General features: G+C 44.2%; 2 protein-coding genes and 1 long non-coding RNA gene across 10 annotated transcripts in view; 1 reads left to right on the forward strand and 2 right to left on the reverse strand.

Annotated features, from left to right (window-relative positions):
* Nucleotides 1–3,182: 3,182 nt before the first annotated feature.
* LOC119229700 (transketolase-like) lies at nt 3,183–11,365 on the reverse strand. Its single transcript, XM_037490349.2, has 14 exons — nt 10,998–11,365; nt 9,895–10,012; nt 9,692–9,805; nt 9,479–9,576; nt 8,541–8,732; nt 8,236–8,354; nt 7,936–8,132; nt 7,661–7,825; nt 6,552–6,708; nt 5,775–5,905; nt 5,572–5,655; nt 5,397–5,490; nt 4,840–4,962; nt 3,183–4,220 (listed from the first exon to the last, which is right to left on the reverse strand). Exons 1-14 carry the CDS (start codon nt 11,102–11,104, stop codon nt 4,033–4,035), a joined length of 1,887 nt encoding a protein of 628 aa, XP_037346246.2. The 5' UTR covers nt 11,105–11,365; the 3' UTR covers nt 3,183–4,032.
* A 917-nt stretch (nt 11,366–12,282) lies between these two features.
* On the reverse strand, nt 12,283–13,810 carry LOC119230128 (uncharacterized). The gene is made up of 3 exons (XR_005121682.2): nt 13,630–13,810; nt 13,041–13,335; nt 12,283–12,821 (listed from the first exon to the last, which is right to left on the reverse strand). It is a non-coding gene; the product is annotated as an uncharacterized LOC119230128 (long non-coding RNA).
* Nucleotides 13,811–17,551: 3,741 nt separating this feature from the next.
* cacna1da (calcium channel, voltage-dependent, L type, alpha 1D subunit, a) overlaps nt 17,552–23,350 on the forward strand; it is a 45,860-nt gene continuing 40,061 nt past the window's right edge. For all 8 annotated transcript variants that reach the window (XM_062564077.1, XM_037489714.2, XM_037489716.2 and 5 more), the window contains exons 1-3: nt 17,552–17,842; nt 19,268–19,721; nt 20,502–20,607. In XM_062564077.1, coding sequence (XP_062420061.1) covers nt 19,414–19,721; nt 20,502–20,607 — 414 coding nt within the window. In that variant the 5' untranslated portion in view covers nt 17,552–17,842; nt 19,268–19,413. The remainder of the gene's footprint in view (nt 17,843–19,267; nt 19,722–20,501; nt 20,608–23,350) is intronic.

Consider the following 23,350-nt stretch of genomic DNA (forward strand, 5'->3'; position numbering starts at 1 on the left):
TTCAGTAACTACTGCAGAGCATAATGCAGCACTGCCATCTAGATGTGTCATGGTAAAATTACAACTAAACCCAAGAGGGATAATGCGAGTCCGGCTGGATTATTGCAGGGAAAGCCGGTTTTAAACAGCAGATTGCAGCGACAGTACCAAGCAATTTGCCTTTGGGGACAGTATATCTTATAAGATGTGGAGTTTTTTTTTAACTTACCGGTACTTACGTTGGACTGACACTATAAATAAATTTATCATATAAAAGTCATCAAAATTATTTTCTTTTCTGTGTTCTCCAATAAGAGTATAGTTTTTTCACTCGCAAGTCAATCTCTTCCATTAAATGAATAACTTAACCCCCATCACGAGGCCAAGACACATGTAATATTGAAGCTTATCCGTATTGGCATTTAAACATGAATGTGAAAGCAAAACATTTATTATGTGGGACTTTCCGCCCGATGGGTTTGACAGTTCGGGCGTTGTCTTCTTGGCGTTTATGCTATTGTGGTTACACCTGCCCGGAGAATTTACCTGGAGCTGAACATGCAGGGTGTGTATATAATGACATGGTATTTGTGGTAATGTTAATCAATTCTCTCACTGCACAGTATACGGTAGCCATTCTCTCTTATCTCTTTCTCTCTCTCTCTCTTCTGTCCCTAGCCATAGTCTACATTTTTCTATCTATAAAGCTACTTGTGTTGGTCAGTCTTTATAACAGATAATCCTAATGTTTATTTTTCAGGAATAAGGAAGGACTTTTACCGACACTGTACGTACATTATAATGGTGGCACAAAACAAATACTCCTTTATTTAGAACATATTTCTTAATTTAAATCTATTCTTTCTGAACATTTCAGACAAATATTATCATTTTTATTCAATCTGCGTTGGTTTGGGATGTGGAACAGCACTCTACCGGCCCTTTTGTGGTAAGTAGACATACAGTATAACTCAACTTCTTAAATGCTAAATAACTTTGATTGAGAAAATGTACGTTCCCATGATTTAATTAATAAACGAACATCGTTCATTTGTTGTGCGGAGGTAAATTTCAAGTTTATAAAATTGACTTTAACATTTTAACATACCCTTTAAGCTCTAGCCTCTTTTATGACCTCTGTTCCGAAAATGGCACACCCATATATAAAAAGTGTAATAACTCTGGAAATACTTGTCTATACTTGTCTAGTTTTCTTTTGGGGGGATAACCCCTGTGAGTTCTATAATGTGTGACAATCAGTCTATATGTTAATGTTGAAAACAACATATCAATAATACACACAAAAAAAGTTTGAGTTTTGAGATTTGCCTCTAAAAAAAGTAATAAACCTTCCTTATCAATCCTATAGAGCTTTAAAACGTAGGATAAAAACACATCTACGTGTAAGCCCAGTAAACGGGGAAGCACAAACATTTTCAAGTTTATAGAGCAACGATAAACTTCTACACAAGGATTTTGTGAAGGCCTCACGTCAGACCAACGTCTCCTTTTTTAAGTCGGGTCTATCGCTTCGTTTCATCAGCCTAAAACCCATTTAGGATTTTTTTGCTTCCGGACCTTAATGGGTTTTGTACCAGAAGTTCGCCATGGTTTGTCTGAGTGAAATGATACTAATTTCACCGTAATCACTGCATATTGTTTTTATTTCTTTTTCTTTCTATCATATTTGCTACGATTTGCTCCAATGGTTATTTCACAATGACTTCGGCAGGCTTTGTCTGAGAGAACTTAAACATTTACCACTAGAATCAAGGCCATCTGATAATGCCATTTGGTGTGTTGTTTTCCTTTTTATAGAATCTATTTTCAAAGGACTGAAAAAGTTGTACCACTGTACAACATTTTTGGACACATTTCTATAGTATTTTTATTTGACTAATATTACGTCAGTTAAAGTTGCATTTGCAGTATTTTTGAGTGGTTTGTTGCTTTTTGTAGCCAGGACTCTGACCCTTCCAATAGAATCCAAGCATTCATATCTGTGTTCATGATGAGAAGTCGGTCTGACCCGGTTCTGGCTCATTTGTTGCCCGTATGGGGAACAATTTGAGCACATAGTGTTAAGAAAAATGATTCCCCTGTTGCAGGACTCATTGTTCCATCAGTTCTTGGTGTGTGTTTCTCCATAATGTTCGAGATTTTGGGCATATTTTCTGGTAAGCTTCACTTTTTTTTTTTAGAACCGTAATAGTTACTTTTTAACAGAAGATGTTTCTTTAGATAAGCTAAACTTTGTGATTACTTAAACATATATGTATTGCTGCTGAACAATGGAAACACAAATGTTAATTTGACATGTTTCCTGTTAGATCTGCCAGCTCATACTAGAAGGTGTAAAGGCGCTCCTTATGACAGAAGAGGTACACACACTAGTTGGTTCGCTTATGGTTTGTGTTTGCAAATTCTTTATCTAACAGTTCTTGAATGAAAGTATTGCTTGCAATTGCCATCATTACATAAATCATGAGTAAATATGGAAACAAACCTGTTCTTCATTAAAACATGATCTTGTAACTCTCTTTAGATTGTTACTGGGGACTTTGTTTTGCACTTTTTGTGGCCATCCTGCACCTCAGCTCTTATCATGGTAAAGTCACATACTCTACAGTAAGCTTCTGGAAGGTTGTACCTCCGTGGTCACATGTTGTGCTTTATTCCAGTGTACACACTGTCGTATGGATGTGGAATCACAGTGTTTGCTCTTAGAGGAGCAAAACGGAAATACAGCTCTCTCAGGTAGGTGGGCTTACTGACTGACAGCCTTGTGACCACCGTCAAATTCTGTGTGTTTACATTCCTTTGAAGTTTTGATATTTGCATGATTATTCGCACAGGGAGCTGAGAAAGAGAAAGCACCACAGTCGGTAGAAGACGTTTACAACCACACAATTTATGTCTGCTTTTCTACAAGTTAAAAAGATTCTGATGCTGAATCAACCATGTCTCCAAAGATACAAGATTTCAGATCAGATGTAAACAATGCATTCAGGTTGATGCAGAATTGTGTATGGTGTATTGTGCCTACTAATGTATGTCATTCATCATGGTTTGGAATCACTTATTTAGACTAGCTTTCAATTAAAACTTTAATTGCAGATTCTTGTGTATGTCTACTGCTTTAAACTACACACACAGAAAAACCTTTCTAGGCAAGAAGAAGAAGAAAAAACATTGTGATCGCGCAAAGTCAAATGCAGAGGGCTTTATTACATGAACGTAGAGTACATACAAAATTTCAAGTAACAAAGAAAGTGTTTGGTCTCGGGTTAAAGGGTCAGTCACAGCAAGCCACACGCTCCATCAGCACTTCGAAGGCCTTTTATTAAATCATTGACAACACCATGCATCGTCACACTGTTGGTATGGGCCTGTTGTACTGCAATATAAATCAACATTGACGTGTGTAGATTGATGGGAACATCAATATTATAACAGAAAAACACAGTGCTGAGTAGAACTGAAACAACCTTTGAGACCACAGGGTTAAAATGATCTGAGATGTTTGGAGCGACTGCTGTTCATGACCTACCTACATTTGTTTGATTTTTTTTCTCCTCTACTTTCTAAAAACAACGACTCAGTTATCTTATTTCTGACACTATTGTCATGATAAACTACTTTAAATCTAAGCCCCACCCAAGAGCTACATCAGAACAATATAAAACCCTTTTGAGTTGAATTAATCAACGAGCATTAAAAAACACATGAGAGCATCACACAGTACAAATGTTGAACATGTAACATGTTTTGTTTTAAAGGTTGAACATCCACTAACGACGGGGGCTTTTTATGGCCCCATTTTAAAGGACTGAACTGGTTCATGACGGTGAGTTTAGGGATGAGGACATTGTGTGTAGCGTGAAAGCGAGGTCAATGTGGGACTACTAGTGTACAGCACAAAATCACTTTACTTCATGACACACGCAGGGGGGGGGCATTCAGAGTGAGGGAATGTTCCATGTCAATCAAAAACATACATGACTGTTTATCTGCAGGGGTGTAATCCAAAAGGTGGGTGGGGCAGCGATGAAGTTACTTGGCGTTGGTGGAGCTGCTGAGCATCTTGCGGACGGCCTGAGCGATGGAGTCGCGGTCGATGCCGTAGAGCTTGAGCAGCTCGTGTGGTTTGCCGCTGCGGGGGACGTGGGACACGGCCAGGCGATGCAGATTGAAGCCGGACTCGTTGACCATCGCCGAGGACACGGCCTCCCCAAGTCCACCTGTTGGAACCATAGTTCAGCTCTTTCACAGGCTTTTGACTTCAATGGAACGCAAAAGTTAGGCTGGATATGAGCGTGATGATGTCACATCTGGGGTAAATGGAGAGGGACCAGAACATATTACGGACAAAGCTCAATCTTAACATGTTCTACACCACTTTAAATCTACGCGGTCCAGATGTAAAATGAAAGAGCTTCCCAACATCAGACCGAGGCCGATAATCCTTTGTGTAGTCAGGTCCGTCCGCTGTTAACAGGCACATAGGGCCCGGCTGTCTGCGTTATCTGGGTCACACGGAGCCCCGGGGGCACGTGCTCGGTTAAGGAAATGTGACAGCACTCTGCCCCTCTTGCTCTCGCACTTACAAAATGCCCCACAAGACCAATACCTTGCCTGCAATGCGGGGACAGAACAGCCAGGCAGCGTCTATTCAGCCAATAAGCAAATGCCACCACATCGCGTCTCTGTTGCTGAGCCAATGGGAACATGCCACCTCAACACACCCGAGGATTTGGGCCAATGACAGCGGCCCCCACGCTGCATTATGCTGAGAGGCTTGTTGCTGTTAGGCCGGTGGTGGTCACACAACATGCAGCAGGAGCAGCTTCCATAACCTACCTTCGTAGTAGTGGTCTTCCACGGTGAGGATTCGTCCCCTGGTGGCGCGCGTGTGGTCGGTGATGGTTTTGACATCCAGCGGTTTGATTGTGAAGGGGTCAATGACCCTGACGCCGATCCTCTCTGAAAATTCCGTTCATTCAGTTGAGGGAAGGTGACACATAGCGTGGTAATGATAAGGGCTTTGGGCTGAAACATGTGATTGATGTCCCTGTAAAGGCTTGATTTAAGCTGGAACCAGCGATTAATACAACACAACAACACAATGCATGTGTTGTTTGAGATATTACAGTGGCAGTTAATATCAATAATTTAGCTTCCATAGTTTTAGTTTTGGTTCCAGCACTGTTGCAAAATCATTGACAAAGACCAAAATCCAAGGAAATATTTCCCATAAAGAATAGATATTGTTTTTTTACATTCACAGTTATGTTGAACCAAGCCTTGGAAATGTCAGCTAATCTCAATGTAATTAATTTAAAAAGTCACAAACAGTGAATTATCACATATGGTATTGGATATGTCAAAAGTGATTTGGTATAAATCTTGCACTGCACCTTTCTTTAAGTGTTCAGCTGCAGCCAGGGCTTCATGCAGAGTCACTCCAGCTGCCACAATGGTCACCTGGTCCTCTTTGCTCTGGTACACCACCTGGTGAGGAGAAAGGTGTCATCTCCTACTTCAGGCTACAGTGTTCACAGGACTGGCTGAGTTCTTATGTTCCTGTCTCACCTTAGCCTGTCCGACATGGAAGTCCTCACTGCTGTTATAGATGATGGAGCAGTCTTGGCGGCTGGTTCGGATGTAGCAAACTCCCTTTTATGAGGAGGAAAAATAGACAATCACCACTGGGATATTTTGACAGCAAATGGGCTGTTTTGCTACAAAATAACATGCCACAGATAAAGTAGAGAAGTAGAGAAGGTTTCACAAACCTTTGTGGAAGCAGCCAGTTCTACAGCCTTCTCTGTAGACACACCGTCACAGGGGGAGAAAATGGTGGCAGTGGGAAGTGCCCTGAACATAGCCACGTCCTCTAGACCCATCAGAGAGGGACCTTCTTCTCCTGTAAAACATTCATTTAGTCGATTTCATTCGTTCCAACCGCTTCGTGAAGTCCCAAAAGCCATTGGCCGCTCAGGTGAGCTGATGCATGCGGAATCACAGACATAGAGCCAGACTTTGCATGCAGAATACCTGCACTAACAGAGGGACACCTGGTGCTCTGTCCACAGCGTCCAGGGCAGGACAGGAAGGGAGAAAAGGGAAGGATTGAAAACTAGCTGTAAGGGCAAAGGGGGGGGGGGGTGAATACTGCAAGGAAAACACAGGATTAGAGGGAGAGTGAGAAAGGGTTGAACAAAAAGACGGCACGCACACACACACACACACACACTGACACACACACACACACACACACACACACACTCACACACACACACACTCACACACACACTCACACACACACACACACACACACTCACACACACACACACACACACACACACACTCACACACACACACACACACACACACACACACACACACACACACACACACAGATAAGTATTGCATACATGTTTCCCTTTAGGGAGACTTTGAAAAGGGTGGAACAGAAGGGGTGTTTGAAAGTGGCTGGCTTCAGTGTGAGGGACATCCAGGTGTGTGAGAGGGGACGTGGTGGTGGGCTCAATGGGCAGCTGGTCACTAACCAGTGGACAGGCCGCAGTGGGAGCCACACAGGTTGATGTTGCTGTCCGAGATGGCCGCCATGCGGAGCTGGTCGTAGGCGCGGGTGAAAAAGGAAGCCAGCGTGCTAGCAAACACAACGTTCCTCTCACGAGAGGCACATCCCACTGCAACGCTCACCTGAAAGGAACACATTTTGGGTTTTGTTTATTCGTAGTACGTATATAACATTAAAAGAGCAATAACCATCCAGCAGTCATAATGCTTGATCACCTAAACATCAGAGAGAGGTCCAAATCTCTTCATTCAGAAGCGCCTTTGAACAAAAGATCCCGATAAGTCGAAAGTCAATGAGTCGAGTTTTTTCTAAAGCTCTGAAGCTTATCTTCCCATCTGTGAGGACTTTGTGTGCATACCTCCTCCTGCGAATCATTTCCTCTGTCCGGCTTCTAAATCTCAACATCGTTCCATGCAACAAGCATCCATTAAACTGTTATGTTGGATCAATTCTCATCGACACAATCAAAGAAATGGAATTACCTTCTTAAGGCCTTAAACTAACAGATGTTTCATCCAAACAAAGAAAAGGATTCCATTCATAATTAATATATATGTTTTAGGTTTCATACAGTCAGAAGTTGAATGTGTACTTCTGGATCATTGGTTTCCACCACATTCCCATTAGCCACGGACCTTCTGCCAGATGGTCCCACCCTCTGCGCTGATTAATATTTTATTTGTGACTACACTTGTCATGTCTCCTTATCGTCATACACACGCATGACCTACATTGGAGTCGGGTGCTGCTGGAGTCATAACAGCACGAGGAATTCATGTCAGATTGCCCCTCTCCAAATTATTAATCTAAACTCTGATAAAATATTGACAGAGGAGGACGGCGGGGGGGCAGTGAGCAGCAGCTACGATGGCCGTAACAGGATGAGATGCTGTCATGATGGACGAGTCATCTTCCCAGCTGTCAATCATCAGACGGACAGCTGTCCACATCTTTTATTTTGTGATCAGCTTTAAGAGTGCCGTAGACCCACCAAACATTCACAGATAATAAACTGTATGTCTTTGTTGATCAATAGAAATAAGCTTCATGGTGTCCATTGACCGGGGAACGTACCATGTTCTGCTGAGCGATGTAGCACTCCACGAAGCGGTTGGGATGCTCATTCTTAAAGATCTCGGAGTAGGTGAGGTTGTTAGTGTCCCCATCGAGGGCGATAACACGTTCATTGTAGCGCCCCAATTTAGCCAACGCCATCCCGTAGGCCTTCCGTGTTGCCATCTGTAACGACAGAGACGCCATGCAGCACACAGATCAGCAATAAGTTGGACTGCTCATCTGTAGAAGTGGTTTCTGTAGACATTGTGCGGACATAGAGCCACAGACAGAACCTTTTCGCCAGTCTTGTAGGTGGGGGCGCTCGGCATCCTGATGTTCCTCAGGCTGACTGGGGGGGAGTCCTCGACGGGAGCGGGAGGGTACAGGTGCTTGCTGCTGTTCATGATGCGGCTCTGCAGGTCCTTGGTAACCATCTCTGCCATGTCTTTGGGCAGAGTTTTGGCATGCCAGCCGAGCTTGTCCTCTGCAGCTGAAACCAAACAGGGTCACCCACCAAACAGGGTTAGTCAAACACGCAGTGCAGTGAGAGCAGTTGGTCTGCAGGTGAGGAGAGGGCCGTGGCACCCCGTTACCTGGAATGCCTTTGCCCTTGATGGTTTTAGCGATAATGGCGGTGGGCTGATGGCGTGGTTGACTCAGGGCCTTGCAAAGCTCCTCCACACTGTGTCCATCCACAATGATGGCTTGCCAGCTGCACACACACACCAAAGCTATACATTAAGACACATTTGTGTGTGTATAATTTATAGGTGGCATGGACACACAATACACTCAACTAACTGGCTAGAAATCATGAGTTTTGACATGTGTTGTTTCTAGATAATCTTCCTCAGCAGACTCTTCTGCCACGTAGATTTTCGGTGTTATGCATTGTTACCCGAAAGCTTCACAGCGCTTCTGATATTTCTCCACATGGTGCTGCAGGGGTGCAGGGTCACTTTGGCCCAGACGGTTGATGTCCATGATGGCCACCAGGTTGTCAAGCTGGTAGTAGGAGGCGAAGGACATGGCCTCCCAGACTGCACCCTCTGACATCTCGCCATCCCCAAGCAGGCAGTACACACGGTAACTGATGTGGGAAAGATCATTTGTGTAAACGTGTGTGTGCATCAGGTAAAGGTAGGGTGCAAATCTCACAACAACGTGTTCTGTCAATGCTCCTGTCAGACCACATACCCTTCAAGTATTTGCTGAGACGGTAATCAGCTGTGACATGAAAAAAGCAGTGTGAGTGCCAAGTTTCACACCCGCCCTGAAGCATGTCTCCCTCCCAATGTCCAAAGTCTTTAAGTGGGACAAATCATTATCTTGTTTTATACGTACGTCATAAATCTTTTTCTGGCTTTAATCATTAACGTAGACATTATAAGGGTCAAAAATGACTGTACTTTTTCCTACTATTAAAAGGAAGAATAATGTAGAAGAATTATATGACTATTGATAATAAATAAGAAAAATACAAAAAGAAACTGTATAGTTGAAAGCACAATGCCTGAATTAGAATGTGAGATGAAATCAGCATGGGGAGTTAAAGTGAGTGAGATGTGACCGCTGGGCCTGTGATTATTAGAGCAGAAGAATTGTGAGCAGAGCATGTAGCTGCAGAATCTGGAAAATCCCAATCACTCAACACACAATAGGGCCCTACGGTTTACATGAAGATGAGCCTAAAAATATTCTGTAAAATCCAAACTGCATCCATCCGAGTGTGCCTTTAGGATTTTAAACGCATGCAGAAAATCTAAACTACAAATAAACAAGAAAAATGTAACGAATTCCACGTCATTTGCACGTGTCCATCCTCGGGAGGCTTACCTGGACTTGTCAAAGTATTTCCCAGTGTAAGCCATTCCACAGGCCACACCAAGACCCTGCCCCAAGGAGCCAGTGGCTACGTCCACAATTTGCTGCTTCTGAAAAAAAAAAACACACACACACACACACACAGACACACACGATACAAGTGAGCTGGAACGCTGTGTTTTGCTGCCTGACGTGATTGACGAGGTGCAGAGTGTCACAGCTCACGGGGTTGGGGTGGCCCTCCAGGGCCGAGTCCACCTGGCACAAACTGAGCAGCTCGTTCTCCTTCAGGAAACCTGTTTCCACCCACATGGAGTACAGGGCCGGAGCAGCGTGGCCCTGTGGATGAAATAAAAAAATCACTATCACTAATCCCAGATGTTACTCTGGAAACGTTGTATTTTCTGTGGGAGGATTTTGACCCTCACCTTGGACAGGATGAAGCGGTCACTGTTGAAGTTCCTGGGGTCTTCAGGGCGGTACTTCATGGTGTGGAAGTAAAGCACAGACATGATTTCTGCCACACTGCAGCATGATGTGGGGTGTCTGTGCCACAGAGAAAGACAGAAGTACATAAACTTGCACTCAGGAGGGTGGAGGACAGCTTTTTTTTCAAATGCACTCAACAGATTAGATGGGGAACTGGATTTAATGGCAATACAATTGTGATACTGTTTGCTTTTATGGACAATAATTACTTTGAGCTTTCCGATTTAGGCCACCAACAGTTAATCACCAAGTGCTCCATCCAGAGCTTGTACTCTAAGTATTTTCGGTGCAATAATGGCAGGTTATTGGCCTTTCCCCAAAAAAAAGTTATTTGAGTATTTGTACAATAATGTACAAATAAAACACAGGCAGGCATTATTTAGCATCTCAAAGCTGCCATTAATTAGTAGCAGAATATTTGAGCTTTATTCAAGGGGAGGTTTCTCTTTGTTCCCATTCAACCAAGGATGGGAACAAAGCAAATGCAGAACTGTCGAATGGGGATTTGGGCTCAAATATCTAAACCCTCCGTATTCTTTAAATAAACATTGGTATTATACTTTAGACAATTCATCACTATTCTACTGATTTTTACTTTACTTTGAAAACAGTATTTAAAATAAAAAACCCAATCATTTACTTTAAATGTCTAAATACCTTTTTACCTTACATGTACTTTTTGCTATAGTGATGTATTTTTGTGTATGTGTTATATATGTCATAAATATAAAATGGTGTAGGGTAGATATTTATTATTTAATTATAATGGATTAAGAGCTTAACTTCTAAATCAAAATGAATGCATGTCGAAATGATTCTGCCAGTGGACTAAAGGGAGAACAAAGGCAGGACATGCTGTTCCTTTGGCCTTCCAAGTGTGTGTGTGCATCTGCATGCATGCATGCATGCATGTAGTTTACCGGATGTAAATGCTCGTGTGAAATGTGTGCATGCTGCAACATAAATATTAGCCCTGCATTGTGTTTATCGATGCATGCGCAGCATTGAAGTTCATGTCTGGGAGCAGCTGGAGGCGACTCACCCGCTGCCTGCTGCGGTCGTGGCCTTGATGGAGTTGATCCGGAGGCGGTTGGCGATGTTCCTCAGCGCCTGCACTGTCTGCTGGTCAGGTTTGTGGTAATCCTCCATGAAGGCAAAATGTCAAGTTCCTTAGCACCAGAAAAGTGGACCAACTATGATCCTGCGATGTGATTGTGCGTTTGAATGTGTTTCTGTGAGAGGGAGGGTTGCCGGACAGCAGCACCTGTGTGTGTGTGTGTGTGTGTGTGTGTGTGTGAGAGGGCTAGAGAGAAAGAGAGAAGGGAATGGAAGAGAAGCTGGATTTATCCTGTCAGGCAGACACATAGATGCACCAGGACACATCACGCACACACACACACACACACACACAAAAAGAGAGGAGGAGAGGAGGGGCGAGCCAGTGACGTAGGGTGGGTGTTGCTGCTAAAATCCATGCCTGCGTTTCATTGGCTGCTGTGTGACTGTGATGGTTCGAGGTGTTTCTTGGGCGGGTGTACATTAGTGTGTCCCAAAGGAGAGGCTGGATCATTTCGAGCAGTGGGGGGGGGGGGACATTTGAAGCGTCTTACCCTAATTTACTTTGGCATTGGCTCCTGTCGGAACTGATCATTCAGACCTTGATGGTAGGTGTGTGAATGTGAGCGTGAATGGTTGCCTGTCGCTTTGTGTCAGCCTTGTGATCAGAAGGTGACCCGTCCGGGGGGGGGGGGGCCCCGCCTCTCGCCCAACGTCAGCTGCCATTGGCTCCATCCCCATTGGCTCCATCCCCATTGGCTCCATCCCCATTGGCTCCGTCCCCTGGTGCTCAAGGATACAACGGGGTGTAGCCAAAGGGCGGCTGGTTGCGTGTTCGTAGTTATTTATTCACATCCAAAAACACCAGTCTGATTGCTGAAGACCAGGTTTACGCTCATTTGCTTTGCAAGAACGGCCAAATTGAATTGAAAATATGGAAAGAGAACAAAAGACAGAATGTGAGAGACAATCAGAAATGTCCTGTTAATCTTTCAATACTCTTTTTCCTGGTGTCAAATCACCACCCACCAAAAAGAACACATTCATATTTAACAAAAAAACGATGAAACAACAGAAACCAGAGGAGAAAAAACACCTCATCAACTTAACACAAATCCCAAGACCGGCTCATGCTGTTCAGATGAGAGTTTGAATGCTCGTAAAAAGCATCTTTTAAAGCAGCTTTCGATCTTGGCTTTTTCCACCCTGATGATAAGTGAGATTAAAGACACACAGTCCACACTGTCCTTACCTTTCCTCATAGTGCACTGTGTACAGTGATACATGGTTATAGCAGAGAAAAGCATCGAATACCTTGTACAGTTTGACACTCACATATATGTTCATTTTTCAAGACATTATATTATTCTTGTTTTAATGAATAATTTGCAGAGTGCTGACGGTGGCAACAACAACAGAACCAATATATGTGCCACATGGGCAGCACATGTAGACCGATGAAGTGAAGAGGAGCAGATATGGAACAAGAGAGTGTCCTAGTTATTCCACTTTAAGATCGATTTCAAAGAATAGATGTTATCTTTTACACTGTTCATCAAGGAGCTCCCTTATCAAATAAAATAAAAAACATGTAGTAATGTGCATCTTTTTAAAAATCTTTTTTTGTCATATTCAAGCTGTGGAATTTGTGGAATTAGGCCTGTTTCGTGACTCCATTTTGAACGGCCTCTTTTTGCAGGTCGTTGTGTTCCTAACATTAAACAGCAGAGGACGCCCTCTCCTCGGAAATGTAGGACGATGGCTTCTATGCTGGTTTGCAGAACATCACACGCACTTCATTAGCCAATAACTGAAGAAGAAGAAGCAGAGAATTAACTTATCAAGCGGAAATTAGCTTTTGAATAATTGATTATGTTGTACATCATTGAATACTGAATACATTCAGAGGGTCGAACATAAATAGCAGATGTGTTTAAATGTAAATATATGGAGATCGTCTGTGTGTTTGTGTGGTTGCTGCACGTGCTGCGAGTGTCATCTTCTTCTCCTCTTTCATTCTCCCCTTCACCTATTCAGACGCGTGATCGTCTCTGTGGATTCTTGCCAGTCGCAGTGGCTGTGAGGTCACATCCCAGAACATCCCAGAACCTCTATGGTGATGCCATCTCCAGAGCCCCCACTGCTCTCCTGCTCCCACCGACATTGTCCTTCTCCCAGTCTCCAGCAACTCCTTTGGGCACCTGGCTGCTGTCAGAAAAGCTTTTCTTCACAGAGCCCCACAGGTGCCAGCCAATGGCAGCGTGGGATGAGATGGTCACGTGACAGTGCGTGACCAATGTCAGACACCAACAAGTGCACACTTCCTGGAGGGAAAGTACATTTAGAGAGCATGAATGTTTCTATTTTTAATCTCTCTGGCAGAAAAAGAGGAGCAAAGCAGCCACTTTTGAAACAGCGCGTGAACATAAAGCAGAACATGCGTCTGTGGCTGTTTAAACCCAAAATGTAAAATGTGCTCAGGGTGGTTTTTCTGGAATGATTAACGGGATTTCAGAGGCCAACACGATACACATGAACAGGCCAACGTACACGCACCCAGGCTGGTTGACATGTGCACACTTTGACACACAAATTAACTCTGGAATATTCCTACTCACTCAAATGCACAGAACCTTGCGCACATCCATGGATCTTGGTACTCTGCTTTAATGCCAGTGGCTCCTTCAGGCTCGAGCCTCTTCCTCTCTGCTCTAATCACTCCATTTCCTTAAATCGCTCGGCAGTCACCATGATGACATACGGCTTGCCCTTCTAGCTGTCTGTCACCCAGAAGCCCCGCCCCCCTGACAGTGCATGAGACAAGCGCATTGGATTAACGATTGAATTATCAACAGAGCATTCAGTGGGGATCAGTCACTCCTGTCTGTGCCTAAGGAAAAACAAAGAGGGGGGGGGGGCATGGCATCGAGGTTGAATCGGTGAACACGTTAGGATGTCAAACCAAAGTGGCCTGGTTGAAAATGGCTTTAAATAAGCAGAGGCTGAGGATGAATAGAAACAAAGGGAGAAAGAAGGATTGAGAGAGAAGGGAGGAGGGTGAAGTGAGCGTGTGCTGTGGCCTCAGCGCCGAAGTTGACGATGCGCTGGGAGAACAGTTACGCTGCAGGGCTTTCAGGCTCCATCACTACTGCTCTCCTTCAAGCAGCACCACCAACACACTGCCTACACACACACACACACACACACACACACAGCTCTCTCATAAACATGCAAAAACTGATTGGCGCATCAGTGCTTTTGCATGAGTGCCTGCTAACCAGGTTTTACATGCATTGATGCCGTCAACCCGGACATCAAGTGGCACATGCTAATATTCAAACGTGCCGTGCAATGCCGCATCTTCCTTACCATAAGATTTCAGATATGCAGCAGGTGAAGATACACAAATGGTAAATAAGATTAAATCAGAAAAGATATCTGCGGTTCTGCAGCTTATGAAGTAAAAGTGCATGTAGAAAGGGACCTTAAACTAAAAAATTTTATGTGTAAACTATAATCCTGCATTCTATCTCGTCAAAACCTCTTCTCTTTAAAGGTTGGCCAAACACAACATTTACATTAGCAGAGCTAAGAGCAAAACACCTGCTGAGTGCAGATTTGTTGCCTTTTGTCTGATGTACTTATGCACAGATTACAAGATTTCCTCCCAGGGATCTTCAGAAGGAAAATGAATATGCGGAAAATACTTAAAATAATTCACTGGGAAATTAATATTATAATCTTCCTTTATCTGTTACTATGAAAGCAGAAAAGCCTCAAACCTCCCCTGTTCTAAAGATTACGGTTCAAAGTAAATCTCCATAATTGATTCAAGTTATTTTTTAATGTGAGTTTGATTATATGAGCAGATCAAACTGTAGGTGGGGGCAGACGGCTGCGTGGGGCCAAATGGCATCCGTGGTCCTTCCGGACCGCTGCTCCCTCCGTTTCTATCAGTACTTCAGTGGAAATAAAATGCAATGCCTCCTTCCAAAAATAGGCTACAGACCTGTGTGTTTGATGAGATATTTGTTTTTCACACAATCTATATCTATATCACACAATCTATAACAGGTGAATGAACAAAAACTTATTTCCACCATTCTCCCTCACATTACTGTACATCCTTCAGAGGGAAATCAACTCATTGATGGAGAGGAAACCAGGTCAATAACAACAGGAGGACAGAGGCAAGAAAAGAACATTTCTCAAGAGTTGGAAAAAGCAACTAATTACTGCTCATCTGCTTCAATGTGTGAAATGTGAATAAGTGATAACCATCACCAATGTGCAGGATGTGGAGGCTGGACGTCCATCACAGTGACTTTCTGCAGTGTGACTGGATTAAAACATTGGATATCACATGTTATTTCTTGAGCTTTGGGTGCAAAACCAGTTCAAATGTTCCGACTGGCTCCAGCGTCTTAAACGCTTACTGTAAAGAAATGAGAGTGGTTTGAAGATTTCTTCACACCCGCACACGGAAGAAGCTTCATTCAAAGATCATTCTAACCATTCTCACCATTTTTAAACTCAGTTCCAGCACCAAGCACACAGTAAAGAACCTCTAATGGTGAATACCATGCTACCCACGCTAACAACATTTCAACGTGAAGGCTGAGACTCAAAAGTCACTGAACCAGCAGCTGAGGGGAATAAATCAACTCACCTTATTTCCATAAATGATGTCATACCTAAAGGTGTGTTTGATGCAGATCAACACTGCTCATTTTTATTTGCATGCCATTGAGCAACATTTGGCGGTTCGACACGTAAACACAACTGATGGCTCCATTTGTTGGATAAATGATGGTATTCTATTAATTCTACAGGCACTGAGCTTTAATACGTAGCTGTCCACATAAACAATTGGCCCATCATGACAAAGCCAATAACCGAAATACATATGAAGTTTGTGAGGTTTTGAATTTGAACAAACTAAATATATTAGTTTACGTATTAAGATATTCTGCATTTTGTCTTTCAGTTTGCATTGTCGAGAGGGATAATTATGACGAGTGCTCTGTTTATTTCCTCTGTGTGTCCCTTATTTTCCTTATTTGAGTTAAACAGGTGCCAATTCATATTTAATAATGAATGTGATCAAAACATTTTCTGCCACATAATTACCGGCAAAATAGAAACACACACACACACACGCACACACACGCACACACACACACACACACACACACACACACACACACGCACACACACACACACACACACACGCACACACACGCACACACACACACACACACACACACACACACCACCTCATCTACAGGTGAATAATTGAAGACGATAGAAGAAACCATTATCCTGCGAGGTCCAGGTAAGACGACACGATGAGGCTCGTCCCGTCCTCCTCGGCCCAGGAAACGGCTGCTGTTCAGCACCGACCGGCCCCCCAGGTGAGACTGTTTTCTGCTCTTTGTTGACACGCAGGTGAAGCAGAGGCCGGGGGGGGGGCAGCTCCAGGCAGGTATCTTCCCAGCACAGTCTGCGGTACCGGAGCGTGCAGAGCGCTGAGCTGTGGTCACTGGTGTTTGAGCGAGCTGATCCGACCCGTTCGGACCTGTTATCAATTCTGTTTTCACCATGTACGGTTTCACCGACATTAACGGCATGTGGAGATGGAAACACGTTCCCTTAAATGCTTTTGAATCACACGGCAAAGTCGGTCCTGTTGTCTTCTTATAGGTTGGGAAAGACTGACCAACATAACGAGTGACATTCTGTCATGAACGGGTCTCCTGAGGGTCAGAGCTATCCTTTAGTCATTAGTTTTTTATGAGGGGAGGATTATCGTGGTCATGACAGATGTACAAGTGCCGTGGTATGCAGTTTGTATTTGTAATTTATTAATCAGCTTATTTATGGTATAATAATGTTAACAGTGTTGTTGGTTATGCCACCATAATGAATGACATCAGTGACGAAAAATCAGCTCCTTTATAGTGAGTTTCAGATCATGGTTTTGCTCTTGGTGTCACCACTTCACAGCAGAGCGAGTTCGTAACCATGGGGAACGCAGGGGAGCATTTAGCAGCTAAAGAAACAGATGTGGAGACCAAAAACTAAAAGACTTGACCAAACGATTAATAAATATTGTATCTGTTCTTAGAACCGGACAAAAAGACCATATATTAGGCAAAGTAATGCATTGACGTGTATTATTGCAACTGCATCAATGGCTAATCAGAAAAGGGGGAAACCATTGATATAGTTACAGCATTGTACCCAAACAGAAATGGGAAAGAAAAGAGCTTTGGGTATTTTTATAACTCGGCAAAACACAATTAGTTCCTTGTAACTCATGATGGATTGTATTCCATGGATTTGCTGTAACACAACATGGAGGGTGCATTATTCAAAAGTGTCCCCATTCCGTTTTTGAGACTGCATGATGTCTTAATGACCTTCATGGATGCTGAATGTAATGCCCTGTTTGAAGTTGTCTCCCTGTATTGCAGAGCGCTGTATTGCGCATACCAATAGCACCGGTTTGATGTGAGCAGTCTTGTGCAGCAGCAGCAGCAGCAGAAGGAGGAGGAGGAAGAGGAGGAGGAAGAAGAGGAAGAGGAGGAGGAGGAGGAGAACATCGTTTTCTGATACAGACTTGTTCCACTGTTCACGCGTGACGATAAGTAGGCAGCGGATGGGGATGCTCCGTGGTGTGGTGCGCACTCTCCTGTCTCTTAATGAACTCCTCCTGCAGCCAGAGCTGATGCACATTAAACCGGACCCGCGATCCCCGCCCCGCGAAGCCCTGGACGCGTGTTTCCGAGCGGAGAGCACCGCGGCGGAGTCATAAAGTCTTCGGGAAAGGTACGGCGCGCTGCTAACTCCAGTTAGCCTCTTAGCTCATAGCCCCCCCCTCCCCCCCCCCCCGCGTGCCGTCAAAGGCGACGCTTTCTCGCGGTGGTCGGAGGACGCCGGTTATTATCAAACGGCCTCTTTCCCTCTCGACGCGGTGGTATTTGGCGGACTCAAAGGGGGGGGGGGGGATGCCTCGTGTCGGACACGTTATATCAGAGAACATCTTTGGATCACAGAGCATGTGGACCGTCCACTATTAGCCCTGAGTGTAAAAGCCCCCCCTGATTGAGGTGTAATAACGGTGCCGGCTGAGAGTGCTGATGGATGCGGGTCAAGTACGTCCGTCATTTCGCATCATTTTCGGGGGGGTTTTTAACCGGTTTCCAAGGAGAAATACGAGGACGATTGATGGTGAATAAATTGTCACGAGTCGCTCATGCAAAAATAAAAAAAACCAAAATGACAGTTCGTTTCCATCTCGGCTGCACGGCGGACGTTGTCGATGCAGCAGCGGAATGAATATTGTAAAATAAGCGCTTTTTGGACGCATTTCCTCCACATCGAGCCAAGGCTGCACGGAGGCAGCATCGGAGCACAAAGAATTCTCCTCAACATGTGCAGTCAAACATCACATTCATATCCGATAGCACCATTTCTCGTGAATTTGTCTTGGAGCATCACTGCAATGTGACCTGTTCCGGAAGTTCAAGGACTCACACAACTGATGGGACCAAGTGATGCCTGAGAGTGGCAGCTCTGAATTGACAGCTTAATGATGTGTGTGTGTGCGTGTGTGTGTGTGTGTGTGTGTGTGTGTGTGTGTGTGTGTGTGTCATCTGCATGTCATCTGTGTTCAGTCGTTTTTCCTTTTAAGATATGTTCAGTTTCCTGAAATGGTAAAATCTAGCATGCAACACGATAAGCAGGCCAGCGTGCCCCATTTGTAGTTTAGATGATCCTCGGATTCTGCTGCAGATCTCGACGTTTTCAATGTTTGAGGCAGCAGGTTAGATCACAACAAATAGCTTCTTCTATTGATTGAGCAATTCAAGAAGCCGTCATCTTTGACTTTTGCTTACTTACTCGTCAGTTATGTCCAAGCTGAAATGAAGTGGTAATAGTTGTGGGCCAGAATGTGGCCTTTTCCAGGCCTCCGACCACTCAGAATGCCTTCAATCACCGATTCACACACGAATGGCAGGCGCTGCCATGCAAGGTGCCACCTGCCCATCAGGCTAATGTACATTGCCTCGACACGTGAGCAATTTGGGGTCAATTGTTGCCCAATAACACACGGACAATTACAAAGGGATCGAACCGCCACTCTTGATTTAACAACGACTTAAGCAGCTCTAGCGCTGTACCACTTGATGCAATGAAAAGGGTCCGATGTAGCGATGCCATGATCTCATCTCACCCTCTTCTCCTTCTCAGAGGCACATTATGCCAGCAGCACCAGCGTCGCTGCCCCTGGTGACGTGCCAGCTCATCGGTCACACTATTCTGCCCTTCTCCAGCCACTCAGTCTACGCTGGCAGATCCATGCTGCTGGATGCTCCTCACAGAGCCACGCCCGCACCATGAGCGCCAACGGGCCTGCCCCAGACCCCGCCCCCGCCGCCCCGGAGGCCCCTCCCGCCTCAACCGCTGCCCCGGCCCCAGCCCCTGCCGCGGCCCCTGCAGCAGCGGCACCACCCGCACCTCCTGCCCTGCCTGCCCCAGTGTCCAGTACCATCCCGGTCGGTGCGTTGGCCCAGAAGAAGAGGCAGCAGTATGCCAAGAGCAAGAAACAGGGCAGCAATGCCAACAGCAGGCCGCCAAGGGCTCTGTTCTGCCTCAAACTCAACAACCCGATACGCAGGGCCTGCATCAGCCTGGTGGAGTGGAAGTATCCTTCACCGTGGTGTTTAGAGCCGGGGGCTCATCGGCGGGATTAGAACAAAGATCATGATCTGTTCACAGAGCGCAGCGGTGAGGTCAGAATGGTGTCTTGGGACGTATTTTGATTATGAATTCATTGGAAAAGTAATTGATGAAAGTAAAGCGGTGTAGATTGGATGCCTGGGTCTGGGTGAGGAAAAATAGAAATGTAATAGTTTACATTTTTTGGAAAAAAGTCAAAATATATTAAATGTCCAAAAGTGTTTTTTAGGTTGAACGTTTTACCAAAAAAAAAGAGTAAAAATGTATTAGGTCAAAAAATGTCTCGCCAGAAAAAAAAATATTAAGCTCAAAAAACATTTTGAGAAAAAAAATTGAAATTTTTTAGTATAATTTGAAAAATTTGGTTGAAAGGTTTTATGGAAGAAAGTCAAAAAATGTTCGAAAAATATTTTGAAAAAAAAGTTAAAAAAATACATGTATATGAATATAAAACATTTCATTATAACAAATACTATAGTTTGTCAATGGAAAACTGTTAAGTGTATTTTTCATCATGTTTTAACCTTCAAAAGATGATTAATAGTTTAAAATAACCCATTTTAAACAATGACACATTCACAAGTGAAAATGATCTACGCTTACATAGGTTAAGAAGGTTTGTGAATACTTTTGTACCTTTAGTAAATTCAAATTCCCCGATCAGATCAAGTGTTTCCTATGCATTTTATTTTCATATTTTGCTTACATTGTTTTCTTCCGTATTTTCCTTAACTGTTTTCCTCAGGCCATTTGATATCTTTATATTAATTGCGATCTTTGCCAACTGTATGGCCTTAGCTGTCTATGTACCCTTCCCTGCAGATGATTCCAACTCCACCAACCACGACCTGGTGAGTAGTAAACACCACTATCACACATTCAGTTCAGTGCTTAAAGCCAGAAACAGACTTGTATTGCTCTGCATTGTGTTGGATGGATTTTTCCACATTGTATCTTACGGAGAAACACTTTGACAACTGTTCTCATTGGTGCTTTATCATGTCATAGTTTCCCCTCTACAAAGGTTTTATTCAGCTTTCTATTTTTAGAACGTATCTTCATTGCACCACTCTGTGCACCTTGTGCATTTATGTCTGTGTGATGAATTATGGGTGATGTAGTGTTGTAAGCATTGTTCCACAGCTGAGTACGAACGCTCTTCCCAAAAGCGAGACAAACACACCAGAATGTGGTCCTCCTTCCATGAGCAGAATGAAGCTGTAATTGCTCAATGATTCATGAAAAGCATGGAGCGTGTCTTCAGACACTTCGATGTTCCTGAAAGCTTCTTGATTTTGCATCTTTTCTGAGAACAGGAGCGAATGTTAGAGGAGGCTCGCTGTAGCTTCTCAGTCCAAACGCTGCAGCTTGAGTTAAAACGGTGTCTGCTCTACTTTAGACGCGTGCGATGTGCTGCTTCCCGGTTTGACCTCCTGGAAGGTGACCTCAGGGTGTTTGTTTACACAGCGGTGGTGCATCAGGAGAAAGTGGGCCATCTGGGACAATACAGTACCTGATACAGTATAATGTACGGTGTGTTGTCAGGGCTAGTTTCAGGAGTGGGATTGGCCTAATAATAATAATCACACTTGCATAAGAAGAAAAGGACAAGAAAAGTAGAAATACGCAGAGAGGCTGGTTGGACTCAAAGCAGTGAGAACACATCTGAGCATCTTGCTAATGTGATTACAAATATAGCAGCAAAATCGTTTATCTATTAAAGTGTTGACAGGTGCTGTTGGCTTCATGCGTGACCTCCAAACCTCACGTCTTCTTCTTCATTTGCAATGCAGCCATTAAGGAACCTAACTTGCCAGAATTTCCCATCATATCTTCAGAATTGCAATTTCTCATGAGTTTCTATTGGATTGAAGTGTGTCGAGCTGAAGAAAAGGTCCAGCATCAACTAAATAACGACGCTTGCTTGGAGGCTAAACGCTGAATCTCCTCTCAGCCTTTGTCTATTCAAAGCAGATCTGTAAGTGTGAGCATGAAATAGTTTCATACGTTTCTCATCACGCACTCCTTATGCTGTCAGCTGTCAGTCTATTCTAATGGATGTTGTACATGTCTCCTCCTCCCACAAGATTAGAGTTGTGGATGCACCATCTAATAATGAACCACAATGGTACATTTGGTGTCCTTTTGTTCCAAGGGCCCAGGACTGAGCAGCATCATTGACAAGGCAAACATGCACCACGAAAAATACCTTTTAATTAGAGAGGAGACGACATGTTACTCATCATTCAGTCACTTCCTTTTAAAGTCGGCACAAAGCATACCTTTTTGAAGTGTATAATGCCTCCTAAGAGCTTATCTGGATGCTTCTGTACAGCGTATGTTTTTGCTGATCCTCCAGGACTGTGGTACCTCTTTTAATGTTGACACCGCAGAATTAAACCGGAGGCCCGATACTGCAATCTTTCCCTTTTTCAGCAGAGGTTGAACAATAAAATACTATTTGGCCTTAGTTGTTGTACAGAACTCACGCTGTAGTCACAATAGGAGCACGAGAGACCAACATGCTGAGCTCTGTCCTCTGAAGCAGGAAGCAGGTAAAGCTGTAAGTGGAGATTGTCATTTCACACCGCTCTGCTCTGCAGCCTCAGGGCTGGACCGAGAACTCGTATGAAACCTGAGGTGCTTAGTGGCCTGATGTGTAAAGCAAGGATCAAATTATTTCACCCGTCTGTCGAAGTAAGCCGGTTTTTACCCATGTAAACATTCAAAAGGGGTGTAACTGAAGGCACTGAAATTTGGTAATACAGAAAAGCTGATGTTTGGCCTAGTGAGTGTGTAATATGTTCATTGAGCGCATTCTCAGTTGACACTGACGCACATCAAGATAAAAACAGCGAGTTAGATGCTTGTGGTCTCCACACAGTACCGACGTGCTCTGGGTTAGCACAGTGCTATGCTGCAAAGCCTTAATAGCATGAGTCCATCTTATTAGTGAGGCTTGGTTAAAAGCAGCAGCTCATTATGAATAGAGAGGGCAGAACAATGGAAGGATGGAGCTCCTGCTACCACCAGGAGGCAGGAGTGAGCAGCAGGATGCAGCTAGCGCACAAAGACTCAAAGCCTTACTTTGTTTGATCATTTCTCTGCAATGTGCCTGCACGTGACCGAGTGTCCTCTGCACCCACCGTGTCTCGGGGACAGATAGATGGTCTGCACCCTTCGTGCCTTCGCTTCAACGTCATTTCTGACATGTCTCTCTGAGACTCGACACCCCGGGCAGCTCCGGCTGAAGGTAGCTGAGCAAAACAATGACCTTTCCGTGGTGAATATGATTCATGCCGCTCTTCTCTGGTGAGGCAACACACAGTGAATCGCGTATGGTATCATGTCGTGTTTGACCGTACCACAGTTATTGCATAACTCGGGAGCCGCAGGACGGGGGGGGGGGGGGGGGGGGACAAAGGGACAAACATGTAAAGACGGAAATGTCCTCAGAAAACCAATACAGAGGTCATTTGGACACCAGCAGAGCTTCACATTTTGATGCTGCTCTATTTAAGGGTATCAGCATTTTGAAGATGTTATAGTTGGCCAGTGTGGACACAACCTCCTGCTTTCTTCACATCTTTCTCA

The sequence above is a fragment of the Pungitius pungitius genome, chromosome 8, assembly GCF_949316345.1.
Source record: "Pungitius pungitius chromosome 8, fPunPun2.1, whole genome shotgun sequence".
Taxonomy (NCBI): domain Eukaryota; kingdom Metazoa; phylum Chordata; class Actinopteri; order Perciformes; family Gasterosteidae; genus Pungitius; species Pungitius pungitius.